Source organism: Gymnoscopelus microlampas, assembly GCF_963454915.1.
Source record: "Gymnoscopelus microlampas genome assembly, chromosome: 12".
In the NCBI taxonomy this organism is placed as follows: domain Eukaryota; kingdom Metazoa; phylum Chordata; class Actinopteri; order Myctophiformes; family Myctophidae; genus Gymnoscopelus; species Gymnoscopelus microlampas.
In genome coordinates this window covers 8647362-8673052 of record NC_139949.1, presented here as the reverse complement: position 1 = coordinate 8673052, position 25691 = coordinate 8647362, and the positions used below count along the sequence as shown (strand labels likewise).

At 42.0% G+C, this 25691-nt stretch overlaps 1 protein-coding gene across 1 annotated transcript; it reads right to left on the bottom strand.

Moving 5' to 3' along the window:
• Positions 1 to 19809: 19809 nt before the first annotated feature.
• LOC311057168 (uncharacterized protein) lies at positions 19810 to 23894 on the bottom strand (the record flags this gene model as incomplete). The annotated part of the gene is made up of 2 exons (XM_084074119.1): positions 23537 to 23894; positions 19810 to 20728 (listed from the first exon to the last, which is right to left on the bottom strand). Exons 1-2 carry the CDS (start codon positions 23827 to 23829, stop codon positions 19810 to 19812), a joined length of 1212 nt encoding a protein of 403 aa, XP_083930245.1. The 5' UTR covers positions 23830 to 23894.
• Positions 23895 to 25691: the final 1797 nt, after the last annotated feature.

The following is a 25691-nucleotide window of genomic DNA, read 5'->3' as shown; positions in this document are numbered from 1 at the left end:
CGCTAGGAGCGACGCGCCGCTCTCTCATGGAGGCACACGCGTTCCACCAGTTGGTCTGTGGGTCCAGCACATGCAGTGAGGACAATTCTTCTTTGTAATAATCTCCACCTTCATCTGTATAATAAATACCACCTGTAGATAAACAGGAATTAACAGGATGACCTCTGTCCAAACTACAGTGAAGTTGAAGTGAGTCTATTATGGAACTAAGAGCCATTGAGAACAGTTATGATACCTATAATGTAGCTCTGTCCTTTGAGCGTACAGGCAGCTGAATCAGTGTGAGGAATCCACGCACGAGCAGTTTCTGTCCATACAGACGTTTGGGGGTTGTACTTGAACATCTTGGGCCCACCTGTGATAGAACCATTCCCCATAACAGCGACACCAAGGGACCAGGAGGACACATGAACAAATATTATTCATCGTCAGTGGGAGAAGGATTAATAAGTAATGACAAATGCTTTGGACATTTTCAGTTAAACCTGTTCCATACCAACAGCAAGGATCAGTCCATCTAGCGCGACCACAGCAGAGCTGTTACAATGGTTTGGCAGACCGACAGAGTCCATGAGCTGCCAGGTGTTGGTGTCGGGGGCGTAGCGATCCACTGACTTCCACTTGTCCAACTGGCCCCTAAAGCCCCCCACTGCAAATATAGAGCCGTCCAGCATCACCAGGCCTATGGATCATGTGGGTTGTGCAAGAGGGAAAAACTGATTAGAACTCCTAAGGTAGGGTTGTTACTCCTAGGTAACAACCCATAGTGGTTATTATAAAACAAAGATTAATTGAATTCCGTAGTTTGACAGTCTTACCAAAGTCCCAGCGTGCCTCATTCATGGGAGCCATCTTCATCCATGAGTCACAGGAAGTGTCATACCGCCACATCTCTCTACTGATTGAACCATCAATCAACTTTCCTCCAGCCAAATATAATGTAGAGCCTATGTTGAGCAGATTTCAAATTTGTGTTATGACTTGGGTTTCTGTAGGTTGTTTAATGTAAGACTCATAAATACCTTTTAAGACCATTATGCATGCAATTTAAGACTTATTTCATGTAAATTCTGATAAATAAAAAGCATTATGGATATGAAGGAATCCTGTAAAATCTAATCTAAGCGTGGCAGTATGCTTACATCCAGTATTGAATGACAAAATTGAGAGCAACAATAGCCTTTTTACTGTAAATATTTGTATTTTCGATTACGTTTTGCATAGTAGTGTGTATTTAGTCTTTAAATGTTTTGATGAATTGAGTACAAAGGACCCCAATGGAAACAAGCCACAGTGCTTTCTTGGGTTTAAAATCCTCTTAACAGACCTTGTATTGAACTGTACTTCCCTGTGCTTGTCTTTGCAAACTGTTAATAAAGAATTCAATCAATCAAAGCTCACCTAACTGATGTTGATTACTCCCAAGTTGAATACCGCAAGTTTAAAAAGTAGCTACAGTTTAAATAGCTTCATAAATGAACCATCACAATAATACACTTCAATGATTTCATGTACTGTTTCAGTGTAATATTGCTAGAGTTCAATTTAGGGGCAAAACATAGTAGGATCCATAAAATATCTTAAGATGATTGACTTCTACTCCAGTTGATCTGAAGGTACTTCTCACCTGTAACCACCAGACCAGGACTCCATACAGCAAACGGCAGACAACCCAGAGTCTTCCACTGGTCTGTCGTGGGATCAAAGAACTGAATGCTGTAACATGGCGTCTCACCTTCCCATCCCCCCAACATCAGGATCCCTTCACATGGTGCTGTACAGAAGAATAGAAGACAAACACAGTAGTCAGTAGAGTAATGTGTGAGCATGTGGAATGTTATGATTGCACAAATTAACAGTCACTGAATTACTCAAGGATTGTATACCATGTATAACACGTGAAAGTTATTGTTAACTAAAAGTATGCATTGAAGCGCAAATTTCGAAATCAAAGCTTAAATTGTATAATAAATATAATGATGCTATTTAGATTATGAAGCTCAAACAGCAAACACAACTGTTGCAAGGTATGTTGGCACATTTGAGGAATTTGTCTCTGAACTGGAAATCACAACTAGAATTACAACTTTTATCATCAGTTACAACATGCATGGCAGGGTACCTGTGGACTTGCGTGTTGTGTGGTTCTTGGCCTCAGAGATGCAGTCACCTTAAGGTAGGAGGGGCTGATAAAAGCCAGACGGATATGCTCCATCACCTTTAAGAACACACAGAACACAACTTATTTACTAGTCCAACTGCATGTTGTCTGAACAACATTTAAAGGTGGTGTGAGTGATTTCGTCTCCCTGGTGTTTTATCGGGTGAAACACTGAGAAGGAACTGACCTTTTCAAAGCTCTGTGTGTGGGTAGGACAGTGGATCAACCACAACATGGCAGCCTCAAACACCAGCTCCTCCTTGGACACATTGAGATGTGGCGAACTCGGGGGGCCAGGCGGAGGCAAACCAGCGGCCCTGGTAGTACCCGCCGTAGCCGATGGAGGGGGCAGCGTCCGTGAACAGCTGGAGGTCGTCGGGGTGGGTGATGAGGGAGTCGTAAAAGAATGTGATGCCGTTCCAGTTGGACAGAAGGTGGAGCCAGAGGCGGAGGTCGGTGCGGCACGAGTGGTCGATGAAGACGTGCTCGTGCAGGGAGTGGGCGGTGTGGGCGGTGGTGAGGAGGTGGGAAATGAAGGGGCGCCCCTGGGGGATGATACGCAGGGCGAAATTAATGTGGCCGAGGAGGGCGAGGAGCTGACGCTTGGTGCAACGGGGAGTGATGAGGTAGTTTTGAATGAGGAGGGTGATCCGGTTTAGTTTGTGCAGGGGGAGGGAGGCTTGGAACGCCACGGTCTCAAGAGTGATGCCGAGGAATTCGATGGAGGTGGCGGGGCCGGCGGTCTTCTCCTCGGAGAGAGGGACCCCGAGTTCCGAGAAGACCGACCGGAGGATGGACAGGCCGTGTGCCGGGGGGGGGGGGGAGGGGGGCTCGACTAGGAGGAAGTCGTCCAGGAGGTGTACTAGGTGGGGTATTGGGTGGTTGTTGGTGAGTATCCAGCAAAGCGCTTCGGATAGGGAGTTGAACATTTTGGGGCTACTTTTGCAGCCGAAAGTCAGGCGGACGGCAAAGTAGTAGTTTCCCTTCCACTGGACCCCGAAGAAGGGCCAGAAGTCGGGGTGAATGGGGAGGACTTTAAATGCGTTGGTGATGTCGGCTTTGGACAAGAGGGATCCGCGGCCGGTGAGGTGGATGAGGTTGATGGCGTGAGTGACGGTGGAATAGTGCATGGAAAAGTCGTGGCTGGGAATGAGGCTATTGATGCTGGGGGTGGGTGTGTTGTGGGGTGAGGAGAGGTCCACGATGAGGCGCTTCTTCCCTGAGTATTTCCTGGTTGCAATGCCGATGGGGCTGATGCGGAACACAGGGAAGGGAGGTGTTTTGAAGGGCCCATCATGAACCCCTCCTTGACCTCCTTGGCAATGAGGGTGTCAACTGCCTCGGGGTCGTGCACTGCTGAAAGGAGGTTGTGACAGGTGTGTGAAGTGGTGGGGGTGGCTAGCATGCCGGGGTGGAAGCCATGGGTGAAGCCATTGACTAGAAACTCGACAAACTGCCGGTCGGGGTGTTGACGGAGGGCGTGGATGAGGGCTGGGACTTTAACGGGGGTGCTGAGGTGGCGGCCCAGACATGCGGTGGCCGTGGGGTTGTGTGGGCAGGTGGGGCGGGAGTGGGCTCCTCCACAGAATGAGCCAATTCGGCGCTGTGGAGGAGCAGCGCGAGCAGGTGGTGATGGGGAAAGGGAGTCGGGCTGGTCGTGGTGGACGTGGCGGTCGCGGTGGGAGGCGGGGGAAACCTGCCGGGGGGGGAAGGAGGGAGGACGTTTGCGGGTGGCGAGGTGGGACGGGCCTGCCTGGGAGTGGTTGGGGCACTAGGCACCCGCCCACGTGCTCGTGAGGGAGGAAGGGGGGGGTTGGAGGCAGGCGATGCGTGCGCCGGTCCACGTGCGAGTGGGGGGCGGGGGGAATGGAAGTGGACCGTGCACGTGTCTGCTGGAGAGGTGTTGTTGTCGTCGTCGAGGACGCCCGCTGGGCGGCGCCCTCTGAGCGAGAGGCCCGGGTGGCGGGGGAGCTCGTGACGTCTCTGGACCTGCAGCACGGCGGTGCGCGAGATACAGACGGAACAGCGCGGCCTTGCGGTCCGTTCGCTGGAAAGGAATGCCGCCCGCCGCTAGCACCCGTTGCAAGCCGGGGACCGTGATGAGTAAGCGAGCTGACGCAGCGCGAGCTCTCGCCCGCCGGCGTCGGGTGCGTAGCGGCGACAGGCGGTGGAGCGAGACGAGCGCTCGGAGCTGCTGTACCGAGCGGGAGGAGGCGGCGGAAATCGGTCCTGCCTTGGCTGGGCTGGTGGAACTAGCCGCAAACTTCGGCGGCTCCCGGAGTCCGAGGCGGACGGGCCGGTGTCGGGGACGACGCCCTGGCTGCCCGGAGAGGAGAACAGGTCCTCGTCCGAGGCGTGGAGGACCAGCTCCTGCTGTTCCATGGCTGTGGAGCGCCGGTGGAGAGAAGGCTGGAGAGCGCAGCGGGCAGCGAGTTGTTGTTGTTTTTTTTTTTTTTGTTTGTTTGTTTTGTTCTTACCGTCTGGCTGTGACTGTGGATGAAGAATGGTGAGTAAATACTTTACAGTGCGATTGCGATGACGGGCTGATTAAGCGTGAATGAAAAGCTTCGAAATAAGAGTACAACAGGTACTAGAGCAACAAGTTTTTTAACAAGACTTTGCGCGGACGTTTGGCGTTCGAGACCACGTAAGTAGTAGGAACATGGAGCAAAGGCTCGCAGCTGCTTTTAAGCTCGTCTACTGAGGTGATTGTGACGTTAGATTGGCTGGCTGATAATGGAAGGCAGGTGTAGGTGATAAGGTGATGGCGAGCGGGGAGTTGCCGTGTTAAGCAGAGGGAGGTCTCCACTCCTGAACTTGCGTTGTATACAACTGCATTATGATGACAATTCATTACCTGCACATTTTCTGAGGAGATGATCACCTGTGAAGTCTAGGCATATCCCACCAACAGGTCAATCTCCTGAGGTTCTACATCCATCATGTCAACCTTCTCCTGTCTGGACTCCATCATGCCAGTTGTAAACATCGCCTGTTCAGGTTGAAAAGGAAAGTGGTTGGCTTTCAGTGGTCCTGCTTTAGGCCTTCTATTGTGATATGTTTTGGGTTAAAAAATAAAGCTCTACATGGATTAGTAATATTTTTGGAATATATAAATATTAAAATTATCAAGTAAAAATTATAAAGTATTTGTTCGGTAACTCGGGTGTCTCTCCGTCGCTCCGTCTCTCCAGCCTTTTAATGAACAGAAAATTGTGTGTGTGTGTGTGTGTGTGTGTGTGTGTGTGTGTGTGTGTGTGTGTGTGTGTGTGTGTGTGTGTGTGTGTGTGTGTGTGTGTGTGTGTGTGTGTGTGTGTGTGTGTGTGTGTTATATTCATCATGATATTCAGTTCACATGAAAGCCAAGACAGAATGGAATGTCATTCCCTGAATAAATGTAAAGTTGAGGATGTGTGTTTACCTCAAAGTAAGAGCTGAAGGAGACCAGTACAGTACGATGACAGGGGAACTGCTTTCCTCCAGAGCACAGAGTCACATCACACAAAGTGTTGTTTAGACGAAGCCTGTTGAGATTCTCTAACATCTTGTTGGGATGTGTCTTCTCCATGAACACAAAGTTGTCACTCTCCACTTAGGATGGAGGGACACTGGTGACATCCATAGGACAGGGAGCTAAACTACCATCAACTGGAATCATCTCAGCCATGTCTCTCTTTAGGATGAGAAGGAAGAAATAGTCAGCCATGGTTTGCACATTATGTTTAATGAACACAATACTGATGGTGTACTACAGTAGAAATAACACAGTGTACTCTGTTACGGTTAAGTAAAATACAAAAGTATTGCCACTAAAATATACTTACAGTGTGCAATCAAAATGTGTCTAAACCATTTGAAAATAGCACATATACAGCTTGTGACACATAGTGAGCTTGTAAATCTGCTATTTTCAAATAGTGAGCTTGTAAATCTGCTATTTTCAAATGGTGAGCTTGTAAATCTGCTATTTTCAAATAGTGAGCTTGTAAATCTGCTATTTTCAAATAGACAAAGTATAAAACAGGGCTTAATTCAACTGTTGTTGAAACTGTGATCTATTAATATGATAATAATAAGATCTAATAATAATAATATAAATCTAAAAATGAACTGTAAAAACTCTAGCAAAAAGTACAATATTTGCCTCTGTGATGTAATGAGTGAGAGTAGAAGGACAATGCATTTTTCATGCATTGCATTGTACAGTCAGTAAAGTAAAAGTTTAAGACCATACCTCCAAAACAGAGTACAGATGTCAGCCCTTTGATGATGTACTTCTATTCTTTCTGTAGAGAGTGAGGCAGGTTGAAGATGTTCGTCTGGTCTTTCTGTAGAAAGTGAGGCAGGTTGGAGATATTCTTCTGGTCTCTCTGTAGAAAGTGAGGCAGGTTGAAGATGTTCTTTGATTGATTGATTGAAATTTTTATTAGGCAAAAGAATGTAAAACAACACAGTTACATTTATAATGCTTTTGTCTAAAAGGTCCGGCCAAAAAAGTCCTTGCGGGCTTGTTTCCATTGGGGTCCTTGAATTAATTTCATAGACATATATAGTAGCAACCAAACAGTTCAAAAATCAACATAAGAATACAGAGGGAAAAAAAATATATACCATTATGTACAAAAAAGGCATGAGAAAATAATGAAATATATACAAAAAAAACATTAGCAAAATAAAATAAAAAGTATGTACAAAAAAGGGGGTGGGGGGGGGTCGTCTGTCTACAGGGAAACTGGTACTAGCTCCTCTTTAGGCCTCCAGAAAGATGAGTTTTTAGGGCTGTTTTGAATGAGCCCAGCGAACTGCATTTTTTGAGGGATGGGGTTAGGCAAGACAGGGCAGTCCGCTTCTCCGGAAGTACTCTGCCGGGACTCGGGGAGGCTCTGGCACGTGGAGGGACTAGGCTCTGTGGGTTGTCTCCTGGCCGGGCTCCTCCTTCGTCTCACCAGGTCCAGGACCTGAGCACTGCACCAGATCAGGTGCACCGCCCCGATCCAAACATTTCCTTCTGGCGTGATATATTGTGATGTAAGTGATATATTTTTTATTAAAACAAAATGTTTATTATTGAAAAATTAAAGATGCTGTATGTGTTTGTTACAACAAACACCATTAATTATAAATGAATGCTGTTTAATTCAGATATTAAAACTCCATAAAACATATTGAGATAAAAAAATATATTTTAAAAATCCATTCCCTACTGTACAGTAGGGTTGTGAATTATTTATTGATGACCTCTGGCTCCCTCTTGTTATTGCCACATTACTTCCAAATTATTCATGTATTGACCTCTGGCTCTCTCTAGTGTCATTTGTGTGTCATAGTCATTGCCCCCAATTAGTTAAGAAATCATTTTAATTTCTAACCCTTAATAAAGGAAACATTGGGAACTCTTCTCGACATCATCCTTGCACCATCCTTGTAGAGAATTAAGTATTTTAAAAGCATATACTTTTGAATAATGAAGTATTTTAAAAGCAAGTACTCCAGTACTTAACTCAAGTACACATTTGGCAGAGCAACGTTCACTTGTAGTTGAGTAATATTTGACCAGGAGTATGTATACATTGACTCAAGTACTGGAGTTGAGAGCCGTGGTATAGACCAATTAATTGTTTACTAACATTGAGACTGGATGCGCAGGTGATTGTTTCACGCAATCAATTTCCAACCTGTTGTTTCGGGGTGCGCTAATTTCAGCACACCCCAACCCCCTCTTGTGTGTTGGCTAGTGTGGCACGTCCTGGCGAGACCTGATAGAATGGGTTTCATTTAGCGCATACTGGTTGCACGCATACTGGTTCTTATCAGTGTGACGTCGTCTGTTAAGGGGTCTATGCAGCCATGACTATGGATTGATCATTACATAACAGGAAATCACACCTCATGTGTTTCTTCATTACAGGAAACACTACCATTCCTCTTAGCCTTGCCTACCTGTTGTCAATTAGTCGTACAAACTCTTGTTTTATTGGATCTTGTTTATTCGATACGCTTATTTGTTTTAGCTCTTGCTCATTTGATTTTCCTATTTGTCTCATCTGTTTAAGAAAATAGGTAGCTGATATATTGCACTTTTACCTCAGCGCTAGGTATACTCTTAGTTGCTTGTTTTATAAGAGAATGCACTTAAGACTTTTGGTGATTATTTGTTTCCTTCCCTACCTATGTTGAATGCACTTATTGTAAGTTGCTTTGGATAAAAGTGACTGCTAAATGACTGTAATGTAATGTGAATTTCCATTTAAGTGAAGTATTTCTGGTAAATGGGCATGTTAAGGTTTCTTCCTTTTTTACTTTCCTCCACTATGGGATCCCACCATGTTTTTTTGTGACATGTCAGTTGACATATTGTTCTGGGTGGATTCATTTAAAAATACCTCCAAGATAAACTGATAATGTCAAGACGAATACAAGAACACTTGCCCCAAAACACGCTCGCCCCGGGTCAAATCCGGCGACCTCGGAAGGGTCGCCACCAGGTAGGCCTATTCCTAAATGTAACCTCAGTAAAATCATGCCTAAACCTAACATTATACCTAAATGTAAACTCAGTAAAACTATGCCTAAACCTAACCTTATACCTAAATGTAAACTCAGTAATATGCCTAAACCTAACCTTATACCTAAATGTAAACTCAGTAAAACTATGCCTAAACCTAACCTTATACCTAAATGCAAACCCAGTAATATGCCTAAATGTAACCTTATCCTAAACTTAACCTCAGTAAAAAATATGCCTAAATTTAACCTTATTCCTAAACATGTCCTCAGTAAAAATATGCCTAACACAGTGAGTGAGTGAGAGAGAGAGTGAATGAGTGAGGCTGGCTAAATGGGGATGTCGATGTAGTTTTCCTTTAATATGTTATGATAAGAATAAGTGAAATGAAATGAAATGATTGATATTATTTGATTTTATATCATTGGATAACAATTAATATACTTGATGACAGTCAAGTGAAACAGGCTAAATGAGGAGTTGATACATTCTTCACAGCGAGTCTTTCAGTGTACAGCTTTGTTTGAAAGTTTGCATTTGAATGTCCAACATATTTACATCTTTTCTAAGTTATCGTTCTAGTTTCTTCAATATTTGAGACTCGGGTGAGACCCAACATGATGAGAAAACGCTGTCGTATAGTAATTTAAAGTAGGTGGCAATGTGTCACTTTAGATTTCTTTGGCTATTCAAAAATAGCAGGTATACAAGCTCATAGCGCGGCACCGATTGCCGCGCTATGAGCTTGTAGATCTTCTATTTTTGAAAAAACTTGGAGAAAAAAAAAGTTTCGATTTTTTTCCAAAAACTGTTAGGAATTAGATTTTTTTTACGAATCGCCTCAGAAAATCAATTGAAGAAAAGTCGATTTTGCTCCTTTCACAGAAATAAGCTGTCTGTGCAAAAGATGTTTTATTTGATTTATTAGAAAGTATAAACCATAGAAAAGGACAAGCATACAGGTTAAAACAATATAGTCCGTGACTTATTTCCATTTAAAAACATGACAAATACAACTAAATATGCTTATAAATATATATATAATAATAATCATAACTATAAAAATAACTCCCTACATCAAAGGACCTTTTCCATCAGCCATGAATTTGTCAACTGTTAAAAAGTTCTCAAGTTCAAGTCAGTTTGATTGCAGTGTCCAGGCTGTTCTACTGGGTGGCACCAATGTAAGTAAAAGTTCCCTTACCTAGCAGAGTCTTGAATTTATTCAGGCACACATTTGAATGAATCTTTGCTGTTGATATTTTACGCTGCTCTGGTGGATCTGCTGAGTTCTGTTGTCTCTTAATGTACATGTAGGTATACAGGCTGAGGAGCAAGTCCCTTTAAACACGTACAAGCTTTACATAATGAAAATCAATATAGACTTCAATTTGTGTATTTATTTAAATTATGAGTGTAGGTGAAATATTTAAGGTCTATATTGTGATAGTACTCATTGCTATTGAGTGTTTGTTCAGTAACAGGAGTCTCCATGTCTCTCCAGCTCTTTAATAAACAGACAATACATTTTCAGGAGCATTGCCAATTTTATCCTTACAGGAGAGAGAACCCCAGAAAGATGTGTCCCAGTTCCAATTGGGTCGGCTAATTTCATTGTTTTCACTTGTTTGTCCTGGAGAGGAATATAGAGCTATTTAGCACTTATTTTAACAAAACAATATCAATTACACCACTTTTTTTTAATAATTTCACATTTCATATTTACAATACAATTAGGCCCAACATTGTATTTATTTCTTGATAAACCTAGTAAATGTCAGAAGAAGTGATGTGTGATGTGTGTCACACTATTTTATCAAAGCAATACTATATGCAAGAAAAATGCTGCTCTTTTCCTCTACTCTGCCAGAAGAAAATGGGCCCATCTTATTTTTTTAAAATATATCTGCAGTAGGCTAGATCAGATTGGTACATATTTTCTAATCAGTGTCAGAAGATGAGGAGTGAGTCTGCTGTCCTGACTGAGGGTGGGAGGTCATTCCACAGCTTGAGTGTCAGGAGGGAGGACCGTTACTGCAAGTGAAATGAATCATGAATCATTCTACGGGTGTGCAATGGTAGAGTAGTAGTAGAAGTAGAGGGTGGATGGAACAGAGTGAAAGAGAAGTAATGTTAGACGCACCATATATTGGAGTCTGGACACTTGAAGTATTGGCCAGGGTGTCATAGGGACGAGATGGAGGAATGTCCTGTGTTAGCTGATCTAAATGTGTGGGATGAAAGAAAGAAAGACATTAAAAACGGATTATTTCTTCCCCCACAGTTGAAGACCAAGATGACGGCAACCACTACAGCAGAAATGTTTAACTAGTCACATGATGTCTGCAGTCTCTGCACCTAAATGGGAAGTGGTAGATTCATGTAGGGGAACCTCAGAGGAAATGTTTGCTTGCAAGACGTGGCCTCATCGGAAGTGAAAGATATGGCCGTGGCTTTAGAGCTTGTGACCACAGAAAGAAGACACTGCACAGAAAATAATGTGGCAGGTGTCAAGACTATCTGGGGGGGGGGGGGATCATTAAGTGGAAGAGAATGTCAGACGCACCATACATTGGAGTCAGGTCAGGACACTTGAAGTATTGGCCAGGGTGTCATAGGGACGAGATGGAGGGATGTCGTGTGTTAGCTGATCTAAATGTGTGGGATGAAAGAAAGAAAGAAAGAAAGACATTATTTTACTGATTCTTTCTTCCCCCACAGTTAAGCAATTTGAGAGTTTGTGACATAATTATGAAATTGATCATGATATCATTGTACAGGTGTGCATCATGGTACTTTGATAAAGAATACATTATACATATTCATTTTGTGGAACAGAATTAATGTTAACATACCATAAATATGTTGACTATTGTAGGCTCCTAAAGGAACAAAATCATTAGATATATAATCAACATACTGAGGTACATACTGATGACTGGAAGACATAAATTACAAAAGGATGATCTGTTTGAGAAGGTGTCCCAATGATAGCATTGTTTTCTTTTCTTTTTTTTGCTGGATCGCAACAGCAGGGCCATAACAACCAGCTAGCCAATTGCAATCCTCACTCCAGGCTATGGGATGTAGGAAAGAAATTGGGCCGCTTCCTTACTTCCTTCACATGTGTTACCAATGATACTAATGAAGGCTCTGTTCCATTTACTGTAGCACAGTGGTTCTCAAACTTTTTTTTATTTCAAGGACCCCGATAACTCTGAGTGTACAAATAGAACCAATCAATTTATTTCCAACATAACTGCTGTGCATAGAGCCTATTGATCCTGCGGGAGAAATTAAGTCACCAGAGGCAGCACAGTAGTTAAGATACAGTATATTTGTCATACACAATGCATTGTGGGTGGCTATTAATACCTCTATTGGCAGGGATGTTCACATAGTCTGGGGGATTTTCAATCCGAATTCCTAAAATTCAATAAAACATTTTGTTATGTATTAGTAATCAATCCGTCTGTCTGTCTGTCTGTCTGTCTGTCTGTCTGTCTGTCTGTCTGTCTGTCTGTCTGTCTGTCTGTCTGTCTGTCTGTCTGTCTGTCCGTCCGTCCGTCCGTCCGTCCGTCCGTCCGTCCGTCCGTCCGTCCGTCCGTCCGTCCGTCCGTCCGTCCATCCATCCATCAGTCCGTTCATAAATCTACAAGATTTAGAGCCAGTCTGACAGATATACAAAGAAATGTCAAGAACTCACATGCACGTTTGACGCGACAGTAGCCGCAGGCACTGAGGACCAAGATGGCAGCAACCACTGCAGCAGAAATGTAAACTAGTTGCATGATGTCTACAGTCTCTGCAGTCTCTGCACCGGAATGGGAAGTGGTAGATTCATGTAGTAGAGGAATCTCAGAGCAAATATTAGCTTGCAAGATTTGAGTGAAAAAATGTAGAAGTGAAAGAATGGAATATTTCACTCTACTTTATGTAGCATTTCAAATACATTATTCCTTCATTAAACCTATGAAATGAAATACAAGTTTACTGCAGTGTCTTCTAGCCTAGAAATGCGGTGTGTTTTCTTCCTTCTCTCTCTATTCAATATGCAAGAGTCACACAACATTCAGATGTTTCTTCCCTCCTAATTCTCAATGAATCTCTGTGATTCCCTTTAAACACCCCACTGATACTGGCCCTAGCCTGTACAAGTCGCTAGCACAGTGCCAAGACTAGTATTTTCTCACCTGGTTCAAATCCAGCCGGTTCAACTTGCACATGGTGAAACTCATTGCCTTTCTCACAGCGGTAACATCCCAGGTCAGAGATCTGAAGCTCGTCAATGCGGATGGAAAAGTTCCCTTCGTCGCCCTGTAAGGGGAACACTTTCAATCGGCCATAGCGGGGATCCAGGAAATGAACTTTCCCATACGATGTGAGGTTGACAAGAACTTTGCCTTTTGATGTGAGGTTGACTACTAGCTTAGACGTAAGGGACCAGGACACCCAGTCTGTAACAGATAATAATAATAATAATAATAATAAACTTTATTTGTATAGCACCTTTCATGACATGAAATGCAGCTCAAAGTGCTTTACAGAGCAAGAATACAATTACAATTACAACTAATTTAACAATAAAGCAAAAAAGAAAAGCATAAAACAACATTAAAACATACCAAATAATGTGGAACTCTGGGAAGTGTCTCCAAAACTGCACGGGAGCATCACAGACGAGCCCATTGGAGCCGTGAGCCTAGAGGAATCCCGACAATAATCACCTACAGAGAGAGGGTGAATAAAATACGTAGATATTTATTTCATTTAATTAACATAATTAATATTGTTAAATGATCAAAGTAAGACATCCGGAAGTACTGGCTACTCAGAAGTGAATGGATTGTGTAACAGTAGAAAATAACAACGAGCACTCTCAGTATATGATGCAGTTTAGGGGTGCACGGCTCACGAAGATTCACAGTAAATAAAGCAATAGCCAGCACTCCGAAGTCCTTCTGGTACTTTTAATTCATAGACAGCACGGACAACACAGAACACACGGACGCGTTTCGGCGTCAAGCTTTCTTCAGCGTGTATCATGGATTGTGTAACAGGACTGCAGCCGCAAACAAAATAAAATGCAAAATAAATATTGCAAATACCCTCTGATCAAGAACAACAAACTGATAGTGTCTCATCACTAATACAAACTTTTAAAGCAAAATAATAATTCATTGTGTCTCTAAATATAGGCAAATTAATAATGTACTATACTAGAAGTTCGGGCCGCTACGCGGCCCGAACGTCTAGCGTGACGCGTCGTTCACTTTGCAGTGCCACCTTACAGGCACCTCACAGTGTGAGAGAGAGTTTTGTGCTCTCCTAAACCCACGGCAGGCTTTGAAAGTACCCACTTCAGAAAGAGGTGACGTGCATCACCTCTCCAATGACCAAAACCCACTATGGAAGCCGTCGAACTGGTGCGATCTGACGGCATCCTAGAATTTATAGGTAGGATGTGATGTCATGCGTGATGTCATGCTGTCGTGAGATTACGTCACACTGGCGTGATGTCAGATTACGTCACACTGGCTACATACAACGTTACAGACAACCGACATGGCGCAGGATTCAAATTGTATATATAGAAGATTAAATAATAGTTTTTAACAGATAACAGATCATAATTGTTATGAATTGGTGTAAATGATTATTTAAATAGCTGTCAGTGAATTCAATACATGTACATCATTTAATATGATAATAAAGATAATAATCATCCTATGCTTATTTTATACAGAAGATTGATGATGCATATTTAAAATAAATCTGTACAGTAATTGGCAATATAATCTGTACTTACCATTTGACGATGTAAATAAATAGCACAGGATTGTATATAAAACTGCCAATTTATCTGCCGTTACTGAGAGCATCTTGAACAGTGTGACGGGTGAGGAGCATGTGAACCTTTTTGTAGGTTTCATTGGACAACCACAAAACCCAGAGCACGTTAATGGGTACTTCCTGCACGTCATTGGGTCACTTCTTAGCAATGTCTTTGCCAAAAATAGCCTATCTACAAACTCACAACACGTCACAACTTGTAGACTGGCTATTTTTGGTGAATGTTCCCCCCACAATATAATTATGGATGCTGGGATTCGAGTGATTAAGACTATTTGATTGAAGAAAACATATTATTAGACTTATATTACTTGTATTAAATACACAGAATAGCAACGAACAACAATACTAGAGATCAAAATATTGTTAATGCACCTCCTTACTTGCCCCCAGGATATCCTAAAATTAACCTCAGTAAAATGATGCCTAAACTTGACTTTATTCCTATACTTAAAGGTCAGGTAAGTGATATGTTTTGGTTAAAACTAAAAGTTTTATGTTATAAGGTTAAAGCACTATATTCCGATAGCAATCATTGCTATAGAGTGTTCAGTCACAGGAGTCTCCCGGTCTCTCCAGCTCTTTAATAAACAGAAATACATTTTCAGGTAGGCGACAAGATTTCAGCCAATCAGGAGAGAGTACCCATTTTCAGCTTAATTAACTATGCCTAACCCTTACTATAAAAATGTGGTTTTCAAAATGGTCAAGAGTTAGAGTTCATACCAAAACTATAACAAACACAATGGTGAACAATATTTAGTTATCGTTATCACTAGTGCTCACTGCTCAGTGTGAATGACCCGATACACATGCAGGTTGTCTTAGTGTGCAGATGTGACCAATAGAGCAATGTTCCAGTGGGGGTGCAGACAGCAGACTGCAGCCTGCAGACTGCTGTCTGCACCCCCACTGGAGTGGGCCTCTTCAGGAAACCACAACACCACCGCATTGTTCAAACAATAACCCAGCACACCCACTTCTCATCTTTGTCTCAGTGAATTGAGGAAGTTATACATCCCTAGTTGTTCATCACCAGCAACATTGTGGAAGATGTATATGTATACATATTTAAAATAAATCTGTACCTGGTATAATTGACAATATTTGTACTTACCATTACCATTTGAAGATATAAATAAATAGCACAGGATTATAAAACTGCCAATTTATATGTTGTTACTGAGAGCATCTTGAACAGTGTGAGGAGCATGTGAACCTTTTTGAAGGTTTCTGTTGGTCAAACCTCCCATGTCCTGTGTCAGCAGATCATTTACAGGATATATTTTTTTTATAAAATGGGTGGAATCCTTAATGTAAGCATACTAAGTCACATAGGGACAGAAAGTACTCTTAGGTTTGAAATGAGTGGTGGGTATGGTGGTGTTATAAAAAAAAAAACTTGCTATTAATGACTGACACGGATCACTCAAATTAATTGAATGACCGGCAACAGGAATTCATGCAAGGCATCATGGGACATTGGAAACTCGTGGATAAAGAGGAGCTGTTTCCAGTCCTCACTCTCTCTCCAGCACCCCAGCTGAAAACACCAGCCTTCTGTTCCCTTAGTTTATGTTTGTTTCAGTTTAGTTTGTCAGGGTAGAAGACAGGGTTAAGCAAATTTCAATGGGATTGGTAGATAAGATAGTCAAAGAGACAGTGTCCTCAATACCCTCATACCTGTCAAACTACTTCTCCAAAGTGAGTGACACCCACAGCCACACCACTAGAGGGAGCCACCATGATCTGGTAACACCCACATAGGAAAATGCTCATTCTACTGCAATGCCCTGATACCATCAATAGGGCAGGCAAGGCTGGTGTCACTCCACGGCTGCGGGGCGTCGACATCTCCCTTCACTTGGAGGTTCGCTAATAGTAGCCTGCTAGTTGGTGTTCTTTCAGCAGTGTTTCGCCAAAATGGGAATGAATTGTTTCATGAAAAGGGTTCCATGGATTCTCACCATCGCGGAGTTGAGAATAAAGGGGCTAAAATGGACAACAGACTAACTTTTCACCGCATTCCCAAATGGAAGCCAGCCAGGTCTCCCGACGTAACAAAGAGACGATGCATGGCTTGGTTGTCTGACAGCCCAGATGACAGAAAAAGACGTGGAAGAAACACGCAAGATAGCACACATCAGGATCCATGTAGAGAGGGTTATAGGTAGCCTGGCTCCAGCCCGTGAATCGCTAGCCACGCCCATTAAAAAAATATGTTCAGGCGATTCTGGTCTGGTGACGCTCTCATAGGAGGTCTCGAACTCGGTTGAAAATCTGTACGACGAATCGGGATCGGGATAATCCAGTATGAACCAATCGCCAAAGAGTCTTTGAAAAAAAAAACTTTGGCCACGCCCCATCTCAGAAATCGGCTGCATTGACAGGGCTTTCAGACTGAATAATGTGGAGTGAAACGAAATGAAAATTCAGGCTGAGTGTCAGGCTAGGTTATAGGCGCTATACGCAACAAGTACCATATATTAAATGGTAGGGTACCCATCACTCTGACTCATACACCTAGCCTGGTTCCAAACAGGCTGATAATCAGGCTAGCATAAACCAGGAGTGGGCGAGGACATGACAATCCTTGACAAAGTTGTCTGAGCGTGCTGTGATCTGACTATCTTGTGCACCAGTGTGGTTCTGAAACTATTTCTAATAGTACCCTTCTGCATAGTAAAAGCAGACATGACGTTATGCTCTGTAGATACATTATCTGTTCCATTTTTATGTACATAGTAACCTGTACATGTTTTCAAATAAAATACTTAAGGTCCTTGCACACTGGTGCGTCTTTTCGGCCGAATAACGGGGCGAATTTCGGAGCACGTAAAAAAAAAAATCGACCTCGCGTTATGTCAATTACGTTTGCACACTGCCGCCGAATATTTCGTCCGTATTTATTTTTTTCGGACCAGGGTCGATTATTTTGCGTTTTCCGCAGCTGTCGTTCGCCTTTTGAGCAGTGTTGTGTCCATCCTGAGCCACCATACTTGTTGTGACTCCACCATGTCGGCTGAGAAGCTTATAAACCTCGTCGAACCGCACAAAGTGCTTTATGAAAAGCAACGTTCCGACTATAAAGACTCGGAGTATAAAGACAGACTGTGGCAGAGGATTGCAGAAGAGCTTGGAAGCCAGGATGGTAGGTACTGATAGAAAAACAAATGATGTACAATATACTGTAGTAGTGATTGTGTCATAGGGCTAGCTTGATTTCTTAGCTTAGCTTGCTGCTAATGCTATTAATTCATTCATTCAGCCCCGTTTGGGGTATCGCTATTCATTGCACACCCGTTGTAACGTTGCTAGTCATAAACAGTTCATATAAGTTGCTTGCATGCTTATTGGCTTTTATGTACTATATAATGTACTATTTTGTGTGACGTTAGTTAAAGCAGTGAAGGAGAAGTGGCGTAACCTGAAAGACACGTACACACGAGAGAAGAGAGCAGCAAAGGGCAGAAGTGGACAGGGGGCTAGTAAAAAAAAGAAGTGGAAGCATTTCGACTCATTGTCCTTCTTGAGTGCTTCTACTGCAAAGAGAAGGTAACGTAGGCTATCCAGAAATGCACCACAACAGTGGTGACGCTTACAGCAGAGTGTAATGTATTAGCTGCACATAACTCAGATAGCACATAACTACTTTCAACAGGTCAGATGGTAACATCCAGGGGGATGATGATGATGATGACGAGGAGGAGGAAAATGAAATGGAAGAAGGTGACAGCACACAGACAGAGAGGGAGAACAACAGTGTAGCAATGGAGGCAGAGAGGAGGGGCAGCTCCAGCTCAACCCCTTCAGGGGGGAGCAGCTCAACCCCTTCAGGGGGGAGCAGCTCAACCCCTTCAGGTAGCGGAGGTGCCAAACGCAAGAGGCAGGCAGAGAGTGATGACAGCCTAGAGAGGTACCTTCAGTGGAGAGAAACAAGAGAGGAAATGAAATTGAAGGAGAGAGAGAGTGAGCGACAGCAGCGTCAGACCTGGCAGGACCTGCAAACTGATGAGGTGTCCACTTTTCTCAACAGCTTGGCCCCCACCATGAGAAGACTTCCCCCAGAGAAAATGTCCATGCTAAAAATTAAGATGCAGGAATTGGTTCATGATGCTGCCTTTGGAGGGGTTTATTATCCGCAATTTGGCCAGGAGCCAACCTATCGCTCTCTGTGACTTATTTATATCTTTATATTATGTTAAAATCAAATGTTTGAATAGTTCTTTCACAAAAATTCCAGAGGCCAAATTTAAATGTTATTTTATCATTCCTGTTCAGCTATGTATTTATTTATTTATATTTAATATAGGCTAGAGTAGCCACATTTAAATGCTATTATTTTATTATTCCTGTTCAGCTATGTATGTATTTATTTATATTTAATATAGGCTAGAGTAGCCACATTTAAATGCTATTATTTTATTATTCCTGTTCAGCTATGTATGTATTTATTTATATTTAATATAGGCTAGAGTAGCCACATTTAAATGCTATGATTTTATTATTCCTGTTCAGCTATGTATGTATTTATTTATATTTAATATAGGCTAGAGTAGCCACATTTAAATGCTATTATTTTATCATTCCTGTTCAGCTATGTATGTATTTATTTATATTTAATATAGGCTAGAGTAGCCACATTTAAATTCTATTATTATTTCATTCCTGTTCAACTATTTATTTATTAATATTTAATATAGGCTAGAGTAGCCACATTTAAATGCTATTTTATCAGCTATTTATTTATTCATATTTATTAGGCTAAGGTAACATGTATTTTTACGTCTTTGCACTGGTTCAGATTCTGCTCTTCTGAGCAGCAAGTTAAATATGTATTTATGAATTAAAAATAAACAAGAAACAAGTTAATTAGTCTTTTGCTCTTTTTCTTTATGTACACCATTAAATATGCAGAACAATGTACAGAATGTATTGTGTGTGACTGTGTATATATACAGTACATTTTCTGTGTGTGTATAAACATACAATATCAGTTTGGTACACTAAACTAACAATTTGATTCAGTGGTACATACAGAAATTACAATAATGTGAAAACAATTCATTTTAGTGGTTCAGCTTTGAATCTGCAAAATATAACAATGGCAATAGTAATGTCTGAACTGATTTGAAAATGTCTGCAGTGTTGTGTGTACAATATATAGCTAAAGTGACTTGGCTCACAGTACTTGAAATTATGCCAACTGTGTTCATTGAATATGAATATCTATCTAGCTATCTCTAATGACATTGCTGCATGTGTCCAAGAGATATATTTGTCCTGTCCTCTAGAGTGTGAGTCCACGGCGCACACGGTCGTACTGCCATTGTAGCTCCCCAGCAGGTGAGACAAAATATGTCTTGAAAGTGTCTCGAATGTCAAAAGCCTCATCAGATGCCCGGTTGCCCCTTGGCCTCTGGAGATCCTGCAGAGCCGCGCTGCCCTCACCATCATCAAATCGGTCATCGTGCAGGCTAGCCACCCCTGGGCGCAGGTAGTTGCATAACACGCAGGTTGCTTTGATGACGCTGTCTACCAGGTCAGGGTTCAACTCAAATGGCCTTTTGTAAACCCTGAATCTCTGAGTCATGATGCCAAACACATTTTCAGAGATGCGACGCGCTCTTGACAGGCGGAGGTTAAAGATGCGCTTGTCCTCATCAAGGCGCTTTCCACCGTAGGGTCGGAGCAGGTATGTCTTCATTGGAAAAGCCTCGTCTGCCACGATGACGTGATTGACCCTCCCCAGTTCAGGTGCAGAAGGTAGCTCCAATGGGGGTGGGACACCCAATGTTCCACGACGGAGGCCCTGTCCCAGGGCAGAATCAGCGAGTATGCCGCCGTCGCTATTCCCACCATAGCTCCCCACGTCGATGGCAAGGAAGCGGTAGTCGGCATCTACTAAGGCCAGGAGGACGATGGAAAAAGTGTGTTTATAGTTGTAAAAAAGGGAACCTGTGTTAGCAGGGGCCTCAATTCTAACATGTTTCCCATCGAGGGCTCCAATGCAGTTAGGGAAGTTCCATCTTTCATTGAACCTCCTGGCCGTGTGCTGAAATATCTCCTGTTTTGGTGGTGGCATGTGTTGATCCTTGAGCTGCAGCCAGATTTGGTCACAAGTCTCCCTCACTATCTTTCCCACTGTGGAGATGCCCATCATGTAGCTGTTGGCAATGGTGGTGAAGGAGTCCCCAGTGCTTAGATATCTGAAATCATGCAAATGTTGTTATAACACAGGGGTAGTCAGGGGTCCTCAGAATTACTACAGGGGGGACACCAAATATTTATGTGAGGATTTTAACCACTTGATATATGTAATAAAATAAAAAAATAAAAATCTATTAATAAATAGACCAGATGGGCTGGCCATTTGCCCACTGGGTACCTGCTTTATATCTCAGCTAAGGGGTCCTTGGCCTGAAAAACGTTGAATACCCCTGTTATAAAAGATGAATGTTCTATGTTTTCAACAAGCTTCATAAATTGATGTCAATAAGTTGTAAATGGCTTGTGCACATTATGCAATGAGAGAACTCACTCTTTATGCATGACTGGGTCTACTGGGGTGTTGTTGACAGCAGTTGTGTAAAGTAACTAAGTACATTTACTCAAGTACTGTACATATATATATATTTTTTTTACTTTCTTAAGTATTTACAATTTTGAATACTTTTACTTCTACCTCACTATACATCTCGGAGGAAAATATTGTACTTTTCTACTATTATATGAAAACTTTAGTTACTTTGTAGATTTTGATTATTATGGTTTTACAAAACACACTAATCACATCAGCCCTTTCGGCCATTTGAAAATAGCAGATCTACAAGCAGATAGCAGATCTTTTATATATTTTGAACCTGTGAAATGGGACATTCTGCACAATGAGTACTTTTACTTTTGGTACTTTAAGTATATTTTGATGTCGATTGGTAATAAAATCTATCCAACGAGTCGAAAAAAGTATTTAACTCGCCTCTGTCCTCAGCCGGTTCCATAATATTTTGCACTAGAAGATGCAATTCAATATTTGACCAGTAGGGGAATCAGTAATGTTATCTCTACGGACGCAACTCTTGCGCAATGTCTTAAAAACATGTAACCGGCTGAGGACAGGAGCGAGTTAAATATTTTTTTCAACTCGTTGGATAGATTTTATTGCCAGCTAGAACTTAAAACATCTGTGAGCGTTTCAGAAAACCTTTACTTTTTGGATAAGATGTGCAGAAAGGGATAAGAAACATGTAAAGTGGAAAGAAACGAGGAACCATGTAGCAACCACTAATGTAATAACGGCTCATAATGTAATAAGGGCTCATAATGTAATTAAAAAAATGTAATAAAAACTCATAATGTAATAATCAGCTCATAATGTAATAATCAGCTCATAATGTAATAAAAAAACGAGCGCATAACGTGACCATGGTACTGACCATGATACTGATACTGACCATGGTATTGACCATGGTACTGACCATGATACTGACCATGGTACTGACCATGATACTGACCATGGTACTGACCATGGTACTGACCATGATACTGACCATGATAATGATGTCAGTTTCATGGTCAGTATCATGGTCGGTATCATGGCCAGTATCATGGCCAGTATCATGGTTAATTATAGTCAGTATCATATCAATATCATGGTCAGTATCATGGTGACCATGATACTGACCATGATACTGACCATGTTACTGACCATGATACTGACCATGATACTGACCATGTTACTGACCATGATACTGACCATGATACTGACCATGATACTGATTTACCATGATACTTACCCAAAATATGAAACATTATTACATTATGAGGTTTTATTACATTATGAGCCTCCTATGTGGAGGTTGTTAATGTAACAAATTATTACATTATTACATTATTCAAAAATCCGTTATTACGTTATGCGCTCGTTTTTTTAATTACATTATGAGCTGTTATTACATTTTTTTTTATTACATTATGAGCCCTTATTACATTATGAGCCGTTATTACATTAGTGGTTGCTACAAACCTCATCTCGGAGCTATACAACGGAGGGAGAGGTTCCGTCGGAGCTAGGTGACATGTGATAGCCTATACCAGGGGTCTTCAACAGGGGGTTCGGTACCCCTAGGGGGTCCTCAGAGCTAAATCTTTGTGTGATATATAAATATTTTACCCAGCGGTTCGTGATTTTTTTTTACTGGAGGGACGGCATTTTAATGACGTCCCGCGCGCGCACACGGCACGCGCGCATTTTATTTTACCTTAAATTATATAGGAAACATGTTTGTATAGGAAATGTTTTTTAGCCTCGTTTTTAAACTACTATGCCATGATTTATAGAGAGCTGAAACTAAAAGTTTGCTTTGAACGATCTATCTACCGTCCTACCCCGTGTGGCCTCCACGACACCACTGATTTGACCACTTGAACCACTGAGGAGAATTGTAGCCAAAAATAGCAGATCTACAAGCTCACAATGCCTCCTGCTGCGAGACTTGTGAGCTTGTAGGTAGGCTATTTTTGGCAAAGAGGTATAGGCTATGGTATAGATGGGGGGAAAAGAGCAGACCAAGTTAAAAAAAAAAGAGTTTAATCTGCAACACAATTGTATGCAATATAGAGGGGGTCCCTGCTTCTCTCTCTCTCTCTCTCTCTCTCTCTCTCTCTCTCTCTCTCTCTCTCTCTCTCTCTCTCTCTCTCTCTCTGCTAGGGTCCTTGGCTTGAAAAACGTTGAAGACCCCTGGCCTAGACTATCAGTTTTGGTAGAAAGATGTGATAAGCTGATCACAGGACAACAATGAACACCCATCTCGTCTATGTTTCATGTTTTTAGGCTGTAGTCAAGTGTATCCTGAAGTGAATAGCCTAGTGCAGATTCAGCGCACTTTAGCGCGCGCGCGTGTGTGTGTGTGTGTGTGTGTGTGTGTGTGTGTGTGTGTGTGTGTGTGTGTGTGTGTGTGTGTGTGTGTGTGTGTGTGTGTGTGTGTGTGTGTGTGTGTGTGTGTGTGTGTTCCTACCGTAGACATACTGCCAGCCGCTGTTCAGCATCTATGGGCTCACGGAAGTTTGTGGTGGTCTTTTCAATATGTGGCTCCAGTGTTGCTAGCAAAGCATCAAACTGACCCACTGACATCCTAAAAGCAACTCGGAAACGGACGGGATAAAGCCGCAGCTTCTTGTACAAAGTGTGAAACTCTCCTTCTTGTTTACGAAATGTCAGGATAGGATGAACCCAATATTCTCTTTTCCTTTTTCTTTTTTTCACAAGTGACAGGACCACAAAATCGTCATCACTGCTTGAGGACTCCATTTGTTTTCGTTCTGCGAAAACATTGCCACGAATTTAAATAAAACGCATCGGACTGCAGTGTGCAAGGATGTTGTGCGTGCCGTTTTTTTTTGCGAATTTCGGATATTAAAACGCACCGAAAAAACGCACCGAAAAAACGCCAGTGTGCAAGGACCTATAGTCTTTCTACATAAAATGATTATATGCAAATAGCACCGCATTCTTTCACATGGCTAAAATGCATAGACCATTCTATCATTATGCAGTGCTTTCATTCAATGCAAATTAAATATAACCGAATCCTGATGATGATGGCTCAGGTCACCAGTTGCCTCACCTTAATGATTACATTATAATATGGATGGGCAGAGACCATTTTACTCCTCTTTGAGCCTGATGAGGTTCCTTTTTTATACCCATAATAACCTGTAAATGTACCTTGTTTTCAAATAAAAGACACCTTCATGTGACGTTGACTTACAGTGGTACTTTGTAGATTTTGATTATTATTACAAAACATACAGTAACCACTTCAGCCCATACATTTCGGCCATTTGAAAATAGCCCATCTACAAGCATTGTGAGCTTGTAGATCTGCTATTTTTAAATGATTAAACATTTTATACATTTGAAAGTTTGTTTTTGCAGTTGGCTTTTAACATTGTTGATGTAATTCTTTGGATGTGCCGCTGTGTGTACAAGCTTTATAGTAGTGTACCCTGTTGGATGGGTCTGTAGACTGGTAGTGACCCAACCAACATGGTGAATCTTGGCCACGCCCCCCAAATCACTCCCCCACCCAAGCGAACTTTGCCAGCCCTATTAAAGGATTGTATAACACTGGTTTATTTCAAAACTGGCCGTAAAAAAAACATGTAAAAACAGGTTAAAGTAATTTCCCATCTCCATTGTATATACAGCATTTGTATTTGTTGATGACATGTATTATTGTGTTAATTGTGTTTTATGCTATGTTGATGAATTGAATACATAGGACCACAATGGAAACAAGTCCTCAGGACTTGTTTGTGTTATCCTTTTAGCCTAGATGTCTTACTGTACCATGTGCTGTTTACATTTCTGGCTAATAAAGTATTCAGTCAATCAACAACCGAAACACAGTACCGCGGGAAGTAGGGGTGCGGGGGGGAGGGGCGGCCGCCCCCCTCCCCCCAGGTACCCGCCCCCCCATCATTTAAAAAAAAAAAATTGATAGTAAATCGGTAAAATCAGGCAAAAATATGAATTAAAAAACATAACTCTAACCTAACCCTAATCCTAACCCTAAAACCGAAATAAAGAAACCAAAAACTGGGAAAAAGCTAACCCAATCCGCCCAGAACCGCGAAAAAAATTCACGTGCGGGGGGTCCTCATGCACGCGCGCGCAGCGCATACCGCACCCCTAACCTAAAAGGTCTTCCCGCGGCTATGCCGAACCGTCCATTTGGTTCCATTTGTATGTGTACAACAAGCTTCAAATGAGCATATCTTACGTACTTTAATAATCTGTAAAAATATGAAAAATGAAGAAATAAAAAGGGGAGGCACTGCTTCCTCCTGCCAATATGACAGCAGTGTTGACACATCACTCCAATGAACAGCAGTGGCCAGTGCAGTACAGGGTATCTACAGTATGTGTATATATCTATGGAATACACCCACTACTTAACTAACACCTTCATTTTCCCTCGGGATGAGGGATAGGTAAGTACCACACCTATACGTACATACCTACCTACCTACCTACCTACCTACCTACCTACCTACCTACCTACCTACCTACCTACCTACTTTATCACAGTAGTACTGTATGTTTTGCCGTTTTACTACGCAGTACCATAGCTGACCACAACATCATCATTTAGTGTGGTTCACTTCACA